The sequence below is a fragment of the Hakea prostrata genome, chromosome 2 (genome assembly GCF_041222555.1).
Source record: "Hakea prostrata isolate BN-2017 chromosome 2, UWA_Hpros_2, whole genome shotgun sequence".
Lineage (NCBI taxonomy): Eukaryota > Viridiplantae > Streptophyta > Magnoliopsida > Proteales > Proteaceae > Hakea > Hakea prostrata.
Window position 1 is genome coordinate 22692856 of NC_142601.1, and position 22896 is coordinate 22715751.

General features: G+C 38.9%; 1 protein-coding gene across 1 annotated transcript; it reads right to left on the bottom strand.

The window, feature by feature from the left end:
* Nucleotides 1-5766: 5766 nt before the first annotated feature.
* LOC149024077 (putative glycosyltransferase At5g03795) lies at nucleotides 5767-7996 on the bottom strand. Its single transcript, XM_089142882.1, has 4 exons — nucleotides 7599-7996; nucleotides 7006-7229; nucleotides 6552-6900; nucleotides 5767-6466 (listed from the first exon to the last, which is right to left on the bottom strand). The coding sequence occupies exons 1-4, from the start codon at nucleotides 7896-7898 to the stop codon at nucleotides 5792-5794; spliced, it is 1548 nt and encodes a 515-aa protein (XP_088999008.1). The 5' UTR covers nucleotides 7899-7996; the 3' UTR covers nucleotides 5767-5791.
* Between the last annotated feature and the right edge of the window lie 14900 nt (nucleotides 7997-22896).

Below are 22896 nucleotides of genomic sequence, written 5' to 3' on the forward strand. Positions count from 1 at the left end.
ATTCCTGATACATGGGCTTTCGGGGTGAAGTAAATGATAGGATGAGATAAATTCTGGTAGACTGCTTAATAGAAGTTTACCACAACTTTGATTTAATGCCTGAGACTCTCTATGGTATCTCACCTTGAACATTGTTGATCCTTTCCTTTCTAAGGAGAGAGTTGCAGCTACTGGGCATAGGTGTCATGCTCATAGCTAGTAAATATGAAGAAATTTAGGCTTGAAAAGTAAATATTTCCACCTTTGTCAAAAAGCTTATCTTCCGCAATTTATCATATGTAACCATGGGTTGTGGATTTCAGCAGCACCGACTTTTACCTTCCCACTAAGAACTTTAGGCAAGATTGCCAATTGGGTGAAGGAGAACTTAGGCGAGTATGCAGGAGTTGGTTGGAGAGCACTGGACAAGTTAGTAGGAAATTATCTGGTAGTGAGTAATAAATGGTAGAACATGTCAATTACCTCAGATTTGTACATTGGCTTATTGCTACAAACTATATGTTGTGCTTACACGTCATTTTAAACCTTTTTAAAGAAAAAATGTTGTATCATTAGTCTTATCCTCGCTTTCTCCTTGAGTTGGAATGACTCTTCTTGCGGGTAGTTGCTGTGAAACAACTTGACAGGAATAGACTCTAGGGAAACAAATAACGTTGGTGGAGGTTCTCATGTGTAATTAGCTTCTTGCACCTTCTTAACCTTCTCGACTTGATTGGTTATTGTGCTGATGGAGACTATCGCCTCCTGACCTATGAGTACATGCAATTCGTGGCATTGGAGGATCATATACGTGGTTAGGCTTTTCACCATTTATGTGTGTGTGTGGGTGTTTAAGCTATTTAATATATACAACCCATGGTTTAATGAATATTTTGAGTCTTTAATCCATGAGCATCATTGGTGAATCAGTTGCTTGTTTTTGACAAAATATAGGTGTTTAGTTCTTATAACTTTTTAGCATGAATTGGAGCTAGAACTTGCTATTATTTGATCTTGTTTGGTTTATATATATGTTCTTTATTTTTAAAGGAAAGAAGGGTAAAAGAAAGTCTCAAAAATTTAAAAGAATATTTACAAAAAGGGGAATGATAAACAAGTTTCTCAACCACGTTCTACCTAAAACAAACTTATCATTATTATATAAAAGTACGTACTTTCATTTGTGGTAAATTTCTTATTAGATAGCATTATCCTATTTCTCTCTTATAAATGCTTATCATATAGTTACTTGAAAATACGTATTCTAAGTTTTCCAAAGGATAAATTTGTCTAAAAAAAGTATAGCTTCCTTTTTGTTTTTGGTAGAAAAAAAAATTATGAAACTTTTTTGTGTGGGTCTTCTTAGTAGAAAATAAACTATTGTTGGGTTCCCTTAATGCAATAACTTATGTCTGGGTCTGAAAAGTGTTAAGAAAATACACCTCCACCCACCCAGCCCCTACAACCCCCCCCCCCTTTCGACATCAACATCATTCTCATCCTCCCTCTCCTCTACATCTATTTTGTACAACATGCACTGATTATGCATATACCAAATTAATCAAAATAAGATACCAGACCTGGGTACCATGATTAGTGATTACCTCGTCACCGAACCCATTGACAACAACCATTCCACCTCCTCTACACACCATGTTCATCATCATCATCGTCAACAACTCATTTGGGGTGATTCTTGAATCAATTAGAGTGACCGAGGGCGATCCTCCAGACACCAAATTCGCATGGTTGCGATCACAATTGATCTCAAGAAGTGTCAAATTTGATACTCCGTGCTCATATTCTGTGGGTCTAGCATCACCGCGGCAATCAAACATCTCTAGGAGGTGATGCCTTCAGTTCTGAGAGAGAGGGTACTCAAAGAGGCTGAAGGAGGAGAGATGGTTGATCTTTGTTGGACCATACGAGCACCACTCCAACCTACTCTCCTTGGCAGAAGTGATAGAGAATGGCCTTGATGATGAGAGATTACTTAGACATGCAATCTCTTAGGTTACAACTCGAGGCTTGCAAGGATTCCAACCAATTTATGTTGGGTTCATTCTCAGCCTGTAGCAATGTCACTAGAATTTCTCTGAAACACGTTCCAAAGCCCATCTTCTTCATCAAAGAGGAAGTCAGTGATGAAGCACATGTATGATCGATTTGCAGAAAGAAAGTGTCGGTACTGCGTTAAGTAGTTCCCTTTCCGAAACACATATCAATATGTATATATGTGAGCAACAAATTTTGTGAGTTACGCTTTGTAGGGTATGATTTCAGGAGTCAGTTTTGATTTTTGACTCTGTAAAATATATATGAGATCTAGATTGCTGAATCAGTGAATGTAAATGATGTTCTTTTGTTAATTTTCCTTTGTCTTTTGGCCTTTAACGCTTTTTCCATTATGTCTGGAAAAAGAAAAATTAAGAATCATCTATGATGTTGGAACTTGGAATCTTCCTCTATTTTGAGGTGACCTGAAACCGCCAACCGCCAATTTGTAGGTGTAAGGTGAGCTTTACTAATTTTGGAATTTTGGAATTCTGCGAATTTCTCTTAAGTAGACCCTCAAATCATTTGAGTACATCCTTTGTTTTTTTCTTTGTACTCCTATCTTTGCATTGTGTTGTGATCACTATCAAAAACGAACAAGGAAAACAAAAATAAAGATAACTCTCAACAACTTTCTCTCTTGCTTCTATTGGAACTAGGATAGTGACAGCTGAGAACTGTAGGAAAAATGATGTTTTGCCATCATAGTTTGTAGTTTCATGGCAATCATCTTTACCTGGTTCAAAATAACCAACGAGCCCAACAAAAAAGATGTAAAAAAGAAAGAACGGAGAATGATGTTGATGCTAGAGAGGGGTTTGGGGACTGGGTGGTGGAGAGGTATTTTAGTTATTTAACAACCAAACTTAAAACTTGTTTATGTAGATTAACAACCAATTTTTTACCCTTCCAATGAAGAGATCTCTTAAAACATTTCATTTTCTTGTTTCTAACAGAAAATGTCAAGACTTTTGAAGCTTCCTTTAGGGTTTTAATTTCTTGAAGAAATTATCCCTTCTCCAATACAGATACATTTCTAATTGATCAATCAATGCTTGGTTATAAAATTGACCATCGGAACAGTGGTTAGTTTTCGATTTGATAACCTAAATGACTTTGCCATGACTGGGAATTTTTTCCCTCAAGAAATGGATGTGAAAAAATTAAAAGATTTCTCTTTCCCATCTTAAGAATCCATTTGGGAGGGGAGAGAGTGATTGTGATTTCCAGCAGAGAAACGGCAGTGGCAAGTGTTTTCCCGCCGGCAAGGGGTAGGAAGAAAATGGATGAAGGAATTCTCCTTTCACCCTCTAAATGAGTTCAATAGGAATAAGGGTATTTATGTCATTTGCTGAGTCAAATTGGGGGTAATAATATGTCATTTAACTGTTCAAAGGGTATTTAGGTAATTTGAAATTTAAATTTTAAATGATTTAAATAAGGAAAAGGGCATTTAGATAATTTTACCAATTATTTAACAACAAAACTTAACTGTGGGTAACTTGTAATTTTTCAAGTGGGTGCCATGTAATTTACAGCATAATAGTGGGTGGTCACTAGTTTCACTCCAATAATAGAGGGTGCCATGTAAAAAACTCTCATTTTCTTGGTAAACACATTTTGCCATTCGTCATGTAGACTATCCATCTAGAGCCTTCCTATCCAGAAGAAGAACCAATTGTTAATCATATGAACCCTGATGGGTGGCTTAGTAGGGAAAAAACCAACGCCTCAAGGTAGGAGGTTAGAATTTGATTCCCCTCAGAGCCAAGGACGATAGTCCCCCATCCCCCATATTATGTAATTCCCCACCCAAATATATATAAAATTGCATGTTCCAAAAGAAAAGAAATTTGTTAAACATATGCTTAACAAAAAGATTAAAGAGCACTAACTTTTCTTTTCTTGAAATATCCACACAATAAGGAATAAGTTTATGAGGCCAAGGAGACCTTTTTGGGAGGATAGGGAGGAGATCCAGGGGGTAAGCTACAATTCAACATTCGGGGGCCACAATGACCTTTCAACTTATTGTCTTTATTCTTAAAAATCTTCTCTTAGGGGGGGGGGGGGGGGGGGGAACAAGTGCATATTTCACATATGGAAACAGGTCAGATGACCAAAAACAGAAAAAAAAAACAAAAAACTTTTTTTTGGGGGGGGGGGGTCCAAATGAAATTTAATTGAACGAAGTTAGAACCAAATTCTAAAATATAATATTTGGTTTACATGTAGGGGTATCAATGGGTTGGGTTGGGCAGGGCTAACTTTGAACCCTAACCCTACCATAGAGTTTCAAATTGAAACCTAAGCTCAACCCAACCTTGTCAGAGTTTAAAGTCCCCAACGCTAACCTGACCAACCCAGACCCCAACCCTAATTTTTAGTGGGAAATAAAATTTATAATAATATTGCAACCAAATAGAATTGAGTCCCTAACTAAAAGTTTTACCAGCTAAGTAACATTACAATGGTAATCAATTTTGGTATGAAACAACTTTGAAGTTTAACTTTAATTATATTAAACTAATATAGGGTCGGGTTGGCTTGGCCTGAGGGCTAAACCTGAACCTGACTCAATCCTATCAGGGTTTATTATTTTGTGTAACCTAAGCCACCCTTTTGGTTTGAAAAAATTGGGTTGGAATCGGGTCGGGCTCAGGGTGAATTTGGGCCGGGCCAAGTGAGACGGGTTTTCTTTTTTTTTTTTGGGTAGAAAAATTGGGTTTTATTGCACCCCTACTTGCATGGGTAGTAGTTCTTCAGTTTTCTTGCTTCTCTTGGTCTATGTTCTTAACTTGTGCCTCTTTGAATCCCAATTTGGTTGATAAATGAATCCCAATTTGTTGACTATTACTTATCAAATCCTGTTCTATAATCTGGTTTGATCTTGTAGTCCAAATAACCCCGTACCATGATGTGTCTAGGATAGTAGTAATTAGTGAAACAAAAATACTTGTACAAACCAGTGATGTGACCCCATCCCCAACGGTCCAAAGATGGAAATCATTGTAATATTCTGAACCATTCATGAACATCACATCGAATATGATTAAGACATTTATAGCTCCCACATAAATAAGGAGCTGTGCAGTAGCTACAAAATGGGAGTTCGATGGAATATAGAATAAGGATATACAAACAAGAACCAATCCCAACGAAAAGGCGGAAAAAACGGGATTGCTTTAATAGGTGCAATTGCTATGGAACTTGACTAATTTGTGAAGCAAGTAGTCATAGACCATCTTGAATTTCAATCATTCAAATAATTTGATTAATTGGTTGAATTCTTCCAATGCTCTGCCCTAGATCTCCAAGCTTTTTGTAAATAAAAAAAAAGTGTGAATATACATAAAGGAATTTGTGAACTGTACAGAAATAAGATAGAAATTCTTTGGTAAGTATTCATATCATGCGAATGGACAAAGAGAATTTGGGTGGTAGGACCACTAGGACTTAGAACAGAACTTTTTCCCTAGAGTTAATCTTAATTACCATGTGCAATTATGTTCTTTTTACCTTTGGACTTGATAGACAAACAACTGCGATTTTTTTATATATTTGTCATAACATGTTACTTCGTTTGGAGGGGAAGAAATTTGGTGATCTTCACCAAATATAAACTCAACCCTCATAAGGTGTTACTTGATATGCTATTGTAAATGAATAAAAAGACCATAAAGGAAAGGTTGTTCCTTAACTCGCTCAAATCCATAACAAATGAATAAAAAGACCATATTTGAACGTGAATCATGAATCACCATGCAGCACCACCAACGCGAACGTTTAATCTTCTGAGCCAAACAGAATGGAGAAGCATGTTATAGAGATCAAACCTCTGGGGAGGGTTGTGAAACACAAAATGTTTCCTCACCTGCAGAACCCTCTTCTGCATCCTAACGTGTTTCTTCCAAGGTATATTCTTCAAAATTTTCTTGAGGTTTGGTATATCTTTACTAGTTAGGATCACCGAGAAGGATTCCCAGTTGAGAACGTCAGCGAAAGGAGGATAGTAGTAGTCCTTAATTAGCACTGGTACACAACCAGCATACATTGCCTCCACAATTCTTGGGCTCGCAATTTCATCCCCACTTGGGCAAAGACAGAACTTGCTCCGCGTCATCTTATTTTTATAAGAAATTCCTTTAGGCAAATACTCGAACACCTGCAATTCATTATCTTTGTTCTTCCAGTGATCTAAAAGCATTGCCCTGATGGGTCCATGCCTCCCTCCTGCAAAGAACCCAAGAATAGGCCGATGAGATGGCGATGGGGCATCAATCAAGTTGTCCAACGAACCCGGCCAGAAGAGATTCATTTCAGGTAAGGTGGCGTCTTTGGAGGGTCTGAATCCTTCTGAAGTGTTTGCATTGCACAGAACCCTTATTGAGTTCTTGAACATGAGGTGAACGAATTTTGTTACATCCGGTCCCTGCCATATGTTATATTCATAATGATTTAACTCCTAAAAGAAAGAAGAAGAAAAAGAGGAAGTTGAAGAAGACGATGAGACCTACCCAAGCATGGCAATTGAGCACAAAATGGTCGGCAGCAAGGCTGCGATTCCAGAAAGGATATTTTCTTGATATGACATCTACATAACCGTTAACTGTCCTATCGATCGGACCCCAGTCATGGGAATCAACTACGTAGACGAAATCGACCATATTTGACACGCTGAAGGGAAGGAAGAAAGCTTGAGCCTTTTCTGGGTCTCTGGTTCTCACATGGGTGTCTATCTCCATCAGGTTAATGAAAATCCCTTCCGAGGAATATATGCTTTTCTTAGGTCCATCGTGGAAAATTGGTAGCTCTCCTTCTTCATACACGAACACCTTGAAGTTTTTCTCCATTTCCAGATAACTCCTGAAACAAGCATTGATTCACAGAAGATTACTTGAAGATGTTCTAATTAATGAAGCTTCAGACCTTTCTTGATGGAGGAATTAAAAGAACCCTCATTTTGTTTACCTATGAAAGGCACTGGGATTCCAGTATGCGGTACCCTGAGGAACATAATCTTGATCAGGAGTTTGGTTTCTGTTCTGGGCAGCTTTTTTAATGGCAGCTCGAGCTTTTGAAAGATCTGTTTCAAGCCTTTCCAAATTAGTGTACACTTTTGTTGCTTTTCTGATCGGGGGAGGAACATCAGATTTGTTGAGTAAACCTTTTTGGCCTTCTTGGGTTTCTTCATTCTGCAAAAATGAATCGAAATGTACCATTTACATTGAAGAAAATAAACTCAGAAAGGAATTAGAAATAATTATTGGACTGAAAGTAATAGCTTGTTCATACAGAAAGAATCTGCACATGAAAACAAAGAAAAAGTGCCAGAGCTTCCTCTGTTTTAATAAAAATATGACAAAGAATGTCTAGAACTGAATCTTATAACCTACCCTTCTTCAAATTTAAAGAAAACTATAAATTCTAGTCTCTGATTCATTATTCTCCAAAACAGGGAGACAGAAGAAAATTAGTTACAGAGATCATGTAGTTGAAGAAACAAGAATCTTCCCAGAAAAATATGCAAGAGAAAGAGAATGAGAGGGAGACAGAGGTCTTACCGGTTGTGATGCAGGTCCCGGGGTTAGCACAATTTGTGAGGAAAAGGAAGGGGAAAGGGAAGGAGAAGAAGAAAGAGATGAATTGGTGATGGGTTTGGGCTTAGCAATGGGAGAAGAGAAAGAATGTGAGCCAGCTCTCCGAAACCAAGGATTGTAAGATAATGAAGACTGTGAGTTACTTGGATCCAAAATAAAAAAAATCCCAGATACAAAAGTCAGAGTAATCACAACCAATAGGGAATTGAAGGAAGATGAGGAAGAAGTCCAACATGAAGAGAGAGTACTGCTGTGATCAGCCATCTCTCTCTGTTTGTTCCTCCAAGGAAAGATATGGTCAAATAGAAGCAAAGTTGTATCTCTAGGAAAGAAAGCTGTCGTGTGAATGTTGCAGCAAAAGAGGAAATGTCAACAATGGAGATTCTCAGGATATGAGAACTTGGGGTTAGTGCACTGGTCCACAGGCCAAACGTCTTCACATGAAAAACTTCTGAAAATCCCAACCCTTCCCTTTACTTGGCCCTTTTCCTTTATAAGTATGGTTAAAAATAATAAATCATTTATGAATTCTAATTGAGCCAGGAATCAATTCCTTGAGGCATTTTCCTACCCCAGAAAAGCTAAATATCATTGGATGGGAGTTTACATACATGAGAGTTTCCAAGAAAATCACATCAAATGATTCCCTATATATGAGGATAGAGATGTCATTTACCCTTTCCCTTTACTTGGCCCTTTTCCTTTATAAGTATGGTTGAAAATAATAAATTATTAATGAATTCTAATTGAGCCAGGAATCAATTCCTTGAGGCATTTTCCTACCTCAGAAAAGTTAAGTATCATTGGATGGGAGTTTACATACTTGAGAGTTTCCAAGAAAATCACATCAAATAATTCCCTATATACGAGGATAGAGATGTCATTTTATGTAAATAAGAAAGAAATTCGGACAAGCTGTTACAATTAGATATAAATGTGACGTGTCCAAAAATTGTTCCACCCCCGGGTTCTTGCAAAACAACCGTTAGAAGTGGGCCGACTTAGTGGTCGAGAAGCCACCTCCGAAGGTTAAATCAATAAGTAAATCACCATAGAGCTCTGGCTAGTTGCAAAGTTTAATTGAATAGCGATAATGGAGGGAAACGATTTAGATACCTCTGCTTTGTGCGACCCTTTAATTTATATAGGGTTTACCTCTCATTTTCGATTGTTAGATTCATTCATAGTTTTCCTTTGTTGTCGTCCGATCGTGGGGTTTTCCCACTTTCATCTAAGTCAGTTTAGTTTCTATGTTGGGCACGATCATCTATCTTGAAGTTGGTGGGTACACGCCTCTTTCCATAACAGTTGGGTTCCTTCATGCTTACGTTACCTCATGGTTCAATTCTCAAACTGGTCCCGACCAGAGTCATTGAACCGACAATGGTCAAACCCGATTGACATTTTTATACTTATCATGAGCCTTCCCAGGCAATATGATTGGGATGCATCAACCAATCTCTTGGCATGTTGGTACTCGATCAATGATCCTTGAGAGAGTAGATGGAAGTTCAAACGTCCTTCATTCGCTAGACTTCATATTTATTGCTCCCATAGCCGCAAAAATACGTTTCCTCAAGCCGAATTTGTGCATCATACATTGCGCCTTTTGCTGCTACGTGTTTGTTGGAAATAGGCGCCATCACTGTGCTCTCCTCCTTCTAACTATCCTTCGTTTATGGCCGTTGATCTCAAATTGATCTCGTTCATTGAAAGCTAATACATGAACTGTTGTTCGTCCTCGTCCATCGATCAAATCAATTTTGTTCATTCATACTTGTTGCTTAGCTTATTTAAACCCTCTCTTTTTTTCAATTCATTTCTTCACTTTGAGTCTTCTATGAACTGTTGTTGTCTCTGCATTTTTTGCTCTTGCCTACAAGCTCTGTCTTCTTCAAGCCCCAAGTGTTAAAGGTTTTTCTTCCTTATACTCTCACAAGTATGTTCCCGCTCTCTGGCTAATCCCCCTACTCTTCTTTCCCTCTCTTGTTATTCTCTAGGTTCGGGAATTCATATTGTCCTTTGTTCTCGTCCCTCAACCTAGGGTTTTTTCTTTAAGTTCCTTTTTTCAAGCCTTAGCTTTATCCACCCATGGGTAGTGGTAGAACCACTGACGATGACACCATTGACTGCAAGGTTGAAGGTGATAATTCTTCCAATCAGGCCAGTCCCTCCACGTCCATAGAACTGTCCAATGATAGAAATGTTAGAGTCACTGATCATTGGTTCGGTCCTTCTACCGAATCAACTTGTAAGGGGCCCTCGGGGAATCGTATGGGAGATGAAGCCACCACTTTGCCTCCTATCTCCTGAAAGCGGAAACCTTCTCCGCAAGTAGGTACTAGAAGCTCCCGTCTGTTTAAGAGGCCTTCAATGGCCCTTCTTTCTTTGTCTCCCACATTTGTGCCAACCAAGTGGATGACATTTCCAATCAATTTTTCATTCCATTTGCTTATCTTCTTAGGGTTCCAAATCCTAACGAGAGGGTTAACTCTAACCCTCCCAAAGAGTTCTCCATATACAATGACACCCTCAAAAGTGGGGTTTGGTTCCCCTTCTTTTCTCCTCTTTTTGCTGAAATTCATAACCACTGAGACTTGTGTCGCGGTATGTTGCTCTTCCCCTTTTTTTTTCTCATTTTTACTATTTGAACAAATCCAACCCTCCCAGTTGGGTTTTCTTTACTAAACGTCCCAAACATGAATTGAGATGGTCGGGGGGTATCCTTGCCGAGGGTACTTGCCCCTTTAACCATAAAGGGTGGCACCACCGGTTTCTGTTCTACAGAGCACCCCCTAGGGACTTAAAGTTTCCGATAGCTTGGAATCGCCAAGATTCATACACTCAGGCGAATTGCCCTCTTGCCCTATCTCCTGACGAGGACAAAGTCAATTCGGGCGCTTCAAGAGATTCATGGACTCACCATGGAATACGAAGCTATACTCCAACTGCGGGGTTTAGCCTTCGGTGAGATTCCCGATCATACCCCATACTTCACCTTGCTTGTTGTTTTGCCTTTCTTTTTTTTATTTTTTTATTTTTTATTTTTTTTTTAATATGTTTTTCTAACTGCTGCTTCTTTATGCTTTGCAGTGCCTCCAAGATACAACCCGAATGCCATAAAATTCAGGGCTTCCGAGGGCCTTGAAGTCTCCGAGGATAGGGCGGTTCGTGTTAAGAGAAAAGAGACAGAACCAGCCCATCCAACCCTGAAGCCTCCTTCTCTTTGAAGGGGTTGCTGAAGATTTGTCAGGCGCCCCAGAAAAAGGAAAGTCCCCAATCAACGAAGCTGAGTCTACTCACGACGATGTTGTCTTGACGAAGAGGAGGCATGACCTCCTCGATGATGCTGCCTCCAAAAAGATGAGAGTTGAGGATGCCTACATTCCTTCGTGGAAGCTCTTAGTGTACGACCATGTTTCCACGGATCAAAATTTGGCGTTGGACTAGGTTGTTGGACTAGGTGAAAAACGCTCGGATGCTGGCAGAACGCAAGATCCTTGATGTTGCCCCCAACGAAGAATTCATCAACTCTTCAATCAAGTAGATCCTTATATATATATATATATATATATATATATATATATATATATATATATATATATATATATATATATATATATATATATATATATATATATATATATATATATATATATTTTTATTTAAAAAAAAAAAATATATATATATATATATATATATATATTATATATTTCTTCTTCCTTCCTGAATTCTATTTTTGATCTCTAACCTTCTTCTCCTTGATATGCAAGGTGATTGCAGACACCTTCCATAGGCAAAGGGAGGCGTTGCTTAGGATCGGGCATCTCAGCATTAGTCCAAGTGCCACAAAGAATAGGTGGCAACAAGAGAAAAAGAGATCTCTCGCCTTTGAGACAATTGTTCCAAGCTTAAAACGGCGAGAGAGGAACTTATGGCTGCCACTGGAAGGATCGAAAAGCTGGAGAAGAGGTTGCAAGGCTTCAGTGAGCTCTTTCTGATTCCGACGCTAAGATCAAGGGTTGATAAAAAAGAGGGACGATCTCCAAGATCGGGTAGCTCCCTCTGAGTACGAACATCTATCGTCAGACGTCCAAAAGGTATGTGTTCGAAAATACCTCAATGGCAACCTGATGGTAAATTACAATGCCATGGCTTATCAGGATGGGAAGAATGAGGTATGGAAATCTATTCTAAGGCAGAACCCAACATTCAACACTGAACCACACCAAAAGGCTTGTCACGTTGAGGTGTTTGAGGAGCTGAACTTGGGGGCCCTCGAGTGGACCCTTTGAAAGACTTCCCGCTAGCTAGTCCAAATATCGAGGGGTACCTTAGCGACTCTTCTCTTGCCTCTCCAGAACCCTAAGTGGCGGACGAGAATGCCGATCCCAATCAAAATCAAGTGCCAACTCCCAACCCCAAACAATAGTGAAAGATTCGAACAATGAAATCAGATCCCTTTTTTTCTCCTTTTTCTTTTCTCTTCTTTATTTACTGACTACGTTCGGTATTCAACTTTTTTCCTGTACTTTTACTCTTCCTTTTTTCTTTTTTTTGGGTAAGGGTTCCTCCCCTTTGGCCTTTTTCATATAAATGAAACTCTTTTCTGTATGCAGAGTCTTTTTCTTGAACTGTTATAACTGAACTGAGACTTTTATTTGAGATAAATGCCAAAAAGCTGTAACTAGGTTCATCAATACCTCATTTCTAGAGAAGACCACAGCCTTTCTTAAGTAATGGGAACTCTTAGTCAGGCATGATCTAGATCTTTCCTGATTGTACGAAAACCACTTCTTTGTGTCAAAAGGTCTTAATCGGGTGTAACCAAAGACTTAGGGAATTTCTGAAAATTTTCTCTAAGTGTTAGAAGGTCTTAGTAGGGCGTAACCGAAGCCTTTCCTTAAGAATTTTCTGAAAATTTCTCTAAGTGTTAGAAGGTCTTAATCAAGCATAACCGAGGCCTTTCCTTAGGATTTTCTGAAAAATTTCTCTAAGTGTTAGAAGGTCTTAGTCGGCTGTTACTGAAGCCTTTCCTTTGGAAATTTCTGAAAAATTTATGTAAGTGTTAGAAGGTCTTAGTCGGGCGTAACCGATGCCTTTCCTTTGGAAATTTCTAAAAAAATTATGTAAGTGTTAGAAGGTCTTAGTCGAGTGTAACCAAAGCCTTTCCTTAGGAAATTTTTGAAAAAAAAAATTCTCTGAGTGTTAGAAGGTCTTAGTCTGGCGTAACCAAAGCCTTTTGAATTCCAACTATACACACATACCCCCATTCAAAAGAGGTTTGGTTTTGGAAACTTAAACTTCATTTAAATCTCGAGTCATATCGCAAAATCTCGATCGTGAATACATAAAAATAACTAAGAATAAAACTTCTTCAAATGTCTTGCATTCACTATCAATCCAACTCTCGATCAGTTGCTGGATTTTCAACTTGTTGGCACCCAATCCTACTTGCTTGACAATCATATATGGTCCTTCCCACGAACGATCCAACTTCCGTTGGTTCCGAGGGTCTGAAGCTGTTGTATTTCTTAGAACAAGATCCGCCGAACGATAATGACGGTTTCGGGCATTCTTATATGATGAGATGCTTCTATGATATTGTTGAATTCGGGCTATGGCTTTTATTCGAACTTCGTCCAAGAAATCCAAAGTATCCTACAAACCTTGTTTGTTGGCCTTTCCTTCAAATTCTCTTTCTCTTAGAGTCCCACCCATTATTTCCACTGGAGCCAAAGCCTCTGATCCATAGGCTAATTTGAATGATGTTTCTCCTATTGGCGTTCAAACTTTTGTTCTATAAGCCCAAAGCACGTTTGGAAGCTCTTTCTTTTTTTTTCCGGTACAAAGACGGGGCTAAACAACCCAAAGGAACGAACAGAAAACTTAACTTAAACAAGACTCTCTATCCACCATGAGAATTCCTTCTAACCCAGCTGGAGGATCTGGGAAGAAAGCCCATGGGAAGCTCTTTAACCTACAAAGCTTTGTTTGATTCCATTCTCTTCTTAATTCCATCCAACAAGGTTTGGTTGGTTACCTCTACTTGTCCATTGCTTTGAGGGTATGCTACTAAAGACATCCGATGCTCGATCATGTAGGTTCTACAAAACTAGGTGAATTGTGGGTTATCAAACTATGTTCCGTGATCGGTAACAACTGCCTTCGGGATTCCAAAGTGGTAAATTATTGATTCCAACACGAACTTTTCAACCCACTTCTCGATGATTGTAGCAATCGGAGTTGCTTCCACCCACTTGGTAAAGTAATCAATTGCCTCTATCAAGTACTCCTGACCACCCGAAGCCTTAGTAAACTTTCTCATGATGTCAATCCACCACATGGCGAATGGGATCGGGTCCAAGATAGACGTCAAGGGTGTTGTTGGCCTTTTTGACACTGCTGAATATATTTGACAATTCCTGCAACGACGCACGTATACTAAGGAATCTTCTTGTGTCTTTGGCCAATATATCTCGAGCCTGAGTATCTTGTGCGCCAGTGCTTGTCCATCCATATGAGCTCCATAGATACCCTCGTGCACTTCTGATAATGCACTCTTCGATCCTTAGGGCCCCAAACATTTGAGCAGTGGTCCAACATAAGATCTTCGGTACAATCTCCCATTCTGGATGGTGAACCTTGCAACTCGAACTCTGGTGAGTCTTGCCTCTTTTGGATCTTTGGGCAATTGATCATCTCGAAGGTACTCCAGGATCGGGTCCATCCAACACTGTTCGTCTTCCACATATGGCACCTCTTTGCCCCTTGTAGTTGGGAAGTCTAGTTCCTCGATGTAAACTGAAGGTTCGAGGGTCTTTACCTTCACGTTTGTCAATCTCAACAACTTATCTGCCATTTCATTCTCCTTCCTTGGCATTTGGAAAACCCGTACCTCTTTAAATTCCTTATTTAGTGCTTGTATCATTTGCTGATGCTTCTATAGTCGAGGCTCCTTAATCCCGAACTCTCCTTGTACTTAATTAACTTTAAGTTGAGAATCACAGTAAACAAGTTATCTCTAGAATGGCTAGTGCATTGAACTGACCGTAGTCAAACTTGGTTGACATTATTTTATACTTATCAAAATGGATGAAAACATCATACATATATTGATTCATATTGATTCATAATTATATCATATACATATAAAAATTCAATAGAACTTGCTCTTCTTCTTTTCCTCCTCTGTAGGGTCTCTTTTTGCCATCGACGTGATTACCTTTGCTACCTGATGAATACCCTTCCTGTTTTTTTGATCATCTTCAGCCTTTAATTACTCTCAGATCACAAAAACTAAAACACAAAATGGCATGTTTGTCTAATGAAAATCCTCCATGTGGATTCAAACCCTTGGGAGAAAGGTGTTTTTGTGGACGATGAGTTTGAGGATCAAGTGATTTACTCTCCGACGACTATGTTGGTCTAGAAGGAAAAAGTTACTGTGAGCAAGCAACAACGAAAGGACTCATTGAAGGTTGGAACCTGAAAGGGAGGATTGATGTCATTACCCTAGCAAATTATACATATACTTTTAACTTCCATCATCCTCTAGACTTGAAGAACACTTTGGAGGAAGGCCGATGGTTAGTAGGGGGCAACCTTTTGATTCTTAAAGGCGGAATTAGGAGGAAAAGTGGTATTTTGATATCATGCATATTTGGACCACATTGAACTTATGGATTTAAAACTTCAAATGAAGCTAGCAGTGAAGGTAGGACAATCAAGTAAAAGAATGCTTATCAAGGGTGCCCAGGCTTGTGAACAATTGCACTATATTCGGTTCAAAATAGCCATAAACATTGATTTCCATTGAAATGATCACTCCCACTGTATCAAAAAAATAGACGTCAGCATACTATCGTGATTAAATACGAAAAACCCTGAGGCTTCTGTAGCTATTGTGGGCACATCAGACACAAGGAACACAAATGCAATGAGTAGTATAGTGATGAACAACAACATAAGGAAACTCATCGGTGTGACGCCGGGATCTGTGAAAAATTTGAAGGTCTCGATTCGGATATGAACTTAGGGGCCTCCATTCAATGTCTAAACTAATTGAACAAGCTTGCTGGAATTCCCTTGCACTCCTCATCAGTGTCAAAAAAGGATCCAACAGCCCAACCAGCTATGCAACCCTAGGCCATACAACTAGAAATAGTGGAGTGCATGCATTAACCATGCAAGTCCGTACCATTATGAATTATAATTGAGTTAGGAATAAAATCCTTTACCGAATAGTCATTTTCCTACCTTCGAAAAATAACATACTTTTTTTTTTTTTTGATAAAAAAATAACATACATTGGGTGGGAAGTTTGGTCAAAAAGGGAAAATTACATATAGGCCCCCCTATGTTTGCAATCAATTACGTCTGCTACTCCTGGGGGAAAAAATCAATTATAGATGCCCCCTATTGTTAAGAATTAAAAGCTATAAATGGACAGACCACGAGTCCCTAATTTGCCCTAATTGGAAATCCTACCAAAAAACCCTAATTTGCCCCTGGCACCCTATTTAAAGCCTTCCACGACCTAATTTCGTATTATTTTATTCATGAAGGTTGTTTTGGATTGAGTGAAGGCTGAGCACACATGGTTGGTGGGAAAGAACCTCTTTTCGTGGAGAATCTTCAGAACTCTCTTTGACTTTTGGATTCAAGTGGAGGTAAGTTTAATTAGTCTCTTAATCTATTGATTTTTTATCTATTGAGGGAGTAGTCACTCCTTCCCTAGTTCTATTGTGGTGGTTTGGATGAGTTTATCTCTTTCCATCGATGATCTCGATTGGATTAGGCTAAGAGGAATGGATTTATCTGATTCAAAGATAGATCTTATCAAAGAAGATGTAGATTTAATTTTCTCCTTTCTAAGATCTGTAATCTAAGTGACCTCTCTAGAGTTCCAACAACTTAGTTTAGACTTGGATTAACCGAAAATCAGATTGAGGATGGGTGATCTAAAGTCTGAATTTTGGACTTGGAATTTTTCTTGAGACTAAGGCAGTCGATCAACCAGCCGGTCAATTTTCAGAGGTTGTGTTATTGCTATCTTTGCCCAATTTGAATCCCAAACTCTAATGTAATTTCATGATCATAATCTAGGAGTTTTCTAGGACCTGTTGGGGTATTTTCTTAGGAGATCTATCATGTTTTTCAATACTTCTTTCGCTGAGACAGCTAAGGATATAATTGTGTATATAGTTGAATTGATGTTGTAATAAACTGTTTATTTTTCTAAATGTGTCATTAACCTTATATTCTGCTATAATCATTGTTATGAATGCTCACTTGTAAATATGTGTCATGAATGATGATTGATGTATTTTACTCGTTGCCTATTAAGGAATGATGTGTTTGGTGCGACTATGTTTGGGAAATACCTATGTGAAATCTGGCCCAAACCTAACTAGGACACCCTAATTGTTTTGGGATAAAGAAAGACTTGTTTAATGTTAGACCTTGAAGTCGAACCTTGATTTCAATGTTGTTATCCTTGAAAGCCTTAGGAGGCCATGTCCGACCTTTTCCTTAGGGTAGATCCTGTGAAATTCGGCCTTATATTTACCTTGACCCGACCCGGAAATTGTTGTGTTTTTAGGTCCGAAGACCCAAAGTGGTGGTAGAAGGGACTTGTGGACCCTACTAGTTGATGACATAGTGTCGGAACTCCATTCTATGGACATTGATGATGTTGCTCCTTCCTTGAACACATTATCAATGTTAAGTTAGAATCTGCGCACTGATGCAGAGTGAGACAATTGAGATATCAAACGGACTCCTGTGCACAATCCAAAGGTATTCCCAGAAACTAGACTTCTTGAGTGAACTATAGGAGAAAACCCCATGCAATTTGACATTGTATAGCCCTCCAAGTCCACACCTAAAGTTTCTGAACTATTCTGAGAAATTCTGCTGAAACATGTTTGGGTCGATACTATTGGTCGATACCATCGACCCAATGTATCGACTAACAACTGCTGAATCCGGATTTAAAGATTCTGTGGAATATTCCCTACTCTATTTATTCCATCCTCGTGTTTTGAACCCTATTCTAATCATTGAGGCACCTGAGAACGTGGATGAGACTCCTAAGAACTCCTCCTTGGTAATGGTGAAGCATCTTCCCCACTAATCATTGCCAACCACTCACTTCCACTCTCTTACTCTACTCTCAAGGTATGACTCTCTCTCCTAGTCTCTTTCTCACTCATTATTACTCTCATTTTTACTGTTGGGACCATGGCCAAGGTGCTGCAACCTTGCAAACACCTTGCCATGAGTCTTCTTTACCTCATACATTGATGTTTTCCCCAATCTTGCTATGATTTACTTACCTCTTGATCATTAACTATGCATTTCCATGATTTATTGCTTACCAACTTACTTTATTTACCAAAACTGAGATGAAGCCTATGATTAGCCTAATTTCTACCTTGCCTATGATTACAATAATGCTCCTAAGTTATTCCCTACCTAATCCACTATGTTTTCCCCCAACTTGCATTAAGAAATAGCCAATGCCATGATTTCCAACTCTTGAACTTGATATGCCAATTTGAGGATTTCTAATTTGACCATTGGATGATGTTAATTCTTTGATAATTAGTGTCTCTATATTGTGTTTAGGCTGTTCCCCAAGTTTCGTATCGATCCGAGACCTGGAAGACCAACTTTGAGCCAAAAACCCAACTTGCTGTCCGAGACTCTTTGGGTCGATACTATTGGTCGATACCATCAACCCAAAGTATCGACCAACAGAGTTGTTGTCAGCAACTTTTGCCTAGTTTTGATTCGTTCAATCTTCGATTGTTCTGATTTCTTCTCTAACCCTTCATATATGTTTGTTTAGGGTTTTAAGACTAATTGGGCCGCTTGCTTGTGATCTTGGACCACCTTCTTCTCCAACTCAAGGTAAGGATAGTTATCGCCATAATTACTTAGGATGTGTGATTTTTGACTTGATGTTCCTAACGTAGTGAACATAGTCTCTATTTCATATTCTTACCATTTTAGACTTGCTACATATGTCTTATAACAGTAGCATTGTGTTTACATTAGTTTTATTACAATGCCTTATTATGTCTATCAATTTCAATATATGATGAATTATGTCAATGTTATGAATTAAATTTTTATTACGATGTTGTATCTTGTGAAATGATATGATGAACTTGGGCATGTGATTGCTTAAGTATAACTTGGGATTGAGGAGTACCCTACTGCTGCTTCTGTCCTTGGACATCGGAGGGAATAGTATAGGATGTTCTCCGAAGATGCCCATCGACGCTTTCCCGGGTTATTGGATGACATACATAGGACTTGTCTAGTGGTGTTTGGCTAGGATGTCCCTATCATATCAGAACCGAATCGGAAGGGCATTGAGACCGAACGACCCATGGTAGTAGTGTGGATTTGTGGGTGCTCAAGACCGGTAACCACTCCGTGAGAGGACATAAATTGCATTGCGGATACCCGAAAGGGGCCATTTATTGGTAGGGTTGCAAATGGCTAGACTTGGGCTCACAGGCACTCAAGACCGATGAAATGATCGGTGAGGGAACGTGAGAGTTTCCCGTCTACTATTTTTGGATGACCAATAGGGTTGATGAGTCCGGTGAGTAATATCCGTGACTCTAGTGTGAAGGATACCGGAAAGGATCCCGAGAGGGGAGGAATGGACGTATCTGGAACTGACATGATATGACTAAGTAGATGACTTGCATTGGGCTAGGCTTTACCTTGACATGTGCCAATATTTAGACCAAATGGTGATGTGAGAGTGGTGACCGAAACCCCCAACCATGGATTTGTCCGAGAGGTATGCAGGACCCAATTCCCCCCGATGATGAGTGACTGAGACTACCTAAACAAGTATGGTGCTACGAATTAAAGCATGTCTACCATAGATGACCAACATACTTAGAGTTAGAATCATATTGCATTCATATGTCCCATATCATTTGCATTATTTGATTATTGTTATCATGTGGTTTATGTGTTGTGGAATAACTACCTTGCTGAGTTCTTTTGAACTCATTCCTTTTTCTGTTGCAATGTTTTGTTAGACTACTCTACAGGTGATTATTCAAATGGCATGTTCCCCGAGGCAGACCCGGATACCCCATACTACTATCCGGAGGCTAGCTACAATGAAGACTTTGGTGACGGTACTGAAGAAGATCCTTCGGCGTATCAGGTTTAGCCCTTGGATAGTTTGGGAGCAGCCATTTTGGATCTCTATGGTCTTCACTTTTGAAGAGAACTTATATATTGTAGAGGAGACTTATGCGTAGATGCCCATCCCCTTTCTTTTGTGTCTATTAAACTTGGAGGAATTGTAATAACTTTTGATTTATCTTTATAACTTGGGATTGTAATTAACTAGATTTGACCTCACTTTCTGCCTGATTGAAGGAGTGGATTCCGCCCTCTGCCTTTTTATTTTATCTGATAAGATATTTATTTCCGCACTCTGATTATCTTTGGTATCTCATTTCCGAATTCTATTATTATTATCAACTGCTTAGCTTGATATTGATTGTTCATGATTGTGTTATCGTTGATGTGGGTGGTATGGTCCCTGGACTAAGGATCTTTGGGGTTGTGGATCACATCCCGGGTATGCCAGATAGGGTACCGGCTGGGTGGATGTGACAACCTAGCTTTGTACTCCTAGCTTGGGATATCAAGGGTTGTGGTATGAGACACTGTCCTCTGATGCCCCTAGCACTATCATGGTTGTTATCCTACATGACTAAGAGGTCTAGATTGCATGGTTAGTTACCCATACATGCTACTACCCTTCCGGCATGGTATTGAAGAGAAAAAAAAGAGTGACCCGTGATGGCAGTGACGTGACTTTGTATCATCCAAAAGATGTAACCAATCTGTGAAGAGACTCAATGGCCCACTGTTTATCATACAATGGCAAGGTGCATATGTTAGGGTTAGGCTCATGGACATCCAAAAGATAGCTTGGGTGTCGTGAGGCGACATTAGAGCTTCTACCCCAACAATATGTGGATGATCATAGGGTTAAGGAATGAGATCCAATATAGATAAGCAGTCTGTGGGGATTTACATTCCTAGGTGGAGAAGCATACTTGACCAACAGTGCACTAGGCATAAGGAAAGGTATATGGACCACATGTAGTATGTTACCATAGGACCTTGCATTAGGTCTAGAATCCCCAACATATGCTAATACTCAGACCAATGGTTGTAGTGAGAGAGTGTAGACCTATACTCCAGCCATAGTTGATGATGATGACTATATCCCTTACTCGAGATTCCAACAGAAGTAGCAAGTCCATGAGGGATCAAAGTGACGAGACCTTCTCAGAGGAGGGCTGGTGTTATATCTTAAAGCATGTCTGCCTAGATAGAGACTCGCATAGTTAGTTTATTAGATGCATCTATAACTAAGCATTTCACTATTTCATCTTTGTTTAAGATATGATTGTGGTATATATATGGAATTATTGCCTTACTTGGTTCATTAGAATTTATCCTTGTGGATTATCTTTGTTTTCTTTATATGCCTTTGTAGAAACCAGAGAAGTTCTATCACACCCCACCCAACCAGATCCAGTCATACCTGAATACTCATGGGGGTTATACACTACAGGACCAAGGTTCATGGCCAGATCCATACCACCATACAACATAGCATAATTGAAGAACAAGAATAAATTAAAGTATCAAGATTCAAAGTATGATAATCAAGTTATCAAATACGATTACACTCATCCGAGAATTCAAAGTTAAATTATTATCCAAAATTAATCAAGTTTAATCATCAGAGTTTAAAGAAAAGAATTGTTTGCAACAGAAATCTAGGTTATTAGGCTGAAAATGGCATCATCCCTCACTATAGGTTCAATGGCAATGACATAACATAGGGCTACGAGGGAATTATCTCCAAAGACATTGCCAGACCTTCACTAGTACTTGGCTCCATAGGAGCAGTCCGGGTACAAGCAAGAAGCTCCATGCAAGTCCACCTACTCGCAAGCTGCTCCCTCAAAGTAATCTTCCTACGGCAAATCCACGATTTGAATGGAGTCCTCATAACCTATGACAAAATCTAAACAAAAAAAAAAAAAAAAAAAAGACATGTATATAAAGGAGTGAGTTCAATAGAACTCAATGAGATCAACTTAACCAAATATCAAGCATCCATTCACAATTCTCCACAGTGAGTACATATAAATATAATAATGAGATGATTAAAAAAGGAATATGCAATCATGCTACTAACTTTAATCATGAAGTCTTTATGGTAGACATGCATTAATCTATACACCAGCCTCCTTTGAGCGGTCTTAATCACTCTACCTCAACAAGAGATATCTATTGGGTTCTCTGCAGTTGTTGGGTCAAATCATATCAATCCTTGGCTGGGGAAATACGTCACCACTCTCTCACATCACCATTTAGTATGAGAACTAACGAGTGTCAAGGATAACTCTAGGCCCAATGTATGGTCATATGGTCTCGTACTACTTATGGTACGGATATCATTCCTTAATGGGAGGCATCTATTGGATTTCATTTCTCAACCCTATGGTCATCCACATATGTATACGCGGACGCTCTCGCACTAAAAGTGAATATATATATATATATATATATATATATATATATATATATATATATATATAAGTCGTTCCATCTCATGCTAGCAGTGGGCCTGCTTGATGCTCACAGGACCCAACCACTAGCATCATGGGTTACCTGGCTAAAATACCCCTTGTCGAAAAGGTAGTAGCACTTATGGGGTTTCCTAGCCAACACAGCTAGACACCTAGTATCCATGTACTTTAATATAAGTGAATATATATATATATATATATATATAAAAGAGAGAGAGAGAGAGAGAGAGAGAGAGAGAGAGAGTCACCAAGGTAATGGGCAAACCTACAACCCTAGTTGGCATATACATACAAAAGGACAAAATCCACCATCAAATCTATACATTCACACCATTTTCACATCACAATTCATGAAATTTGAAATTAGAAACAAGCATAGAATAACATTACCTTCCGTTCGCGCAACATCACACACAATTTATAATAGAATAGAAGATAGCATTATAAATAAAGATTCAAATAACATCACAAGTACATTAGATATGGTTAAGTATTTTTGTCACCTTTTAAAGTCAATAATGCTGTTCAAAGTTCCAAAAGATCCATCAAAGAGAGTGCAAGTAGCCCAAAATAATCCTAGGTACATAAGAAAGTGAGTGAGC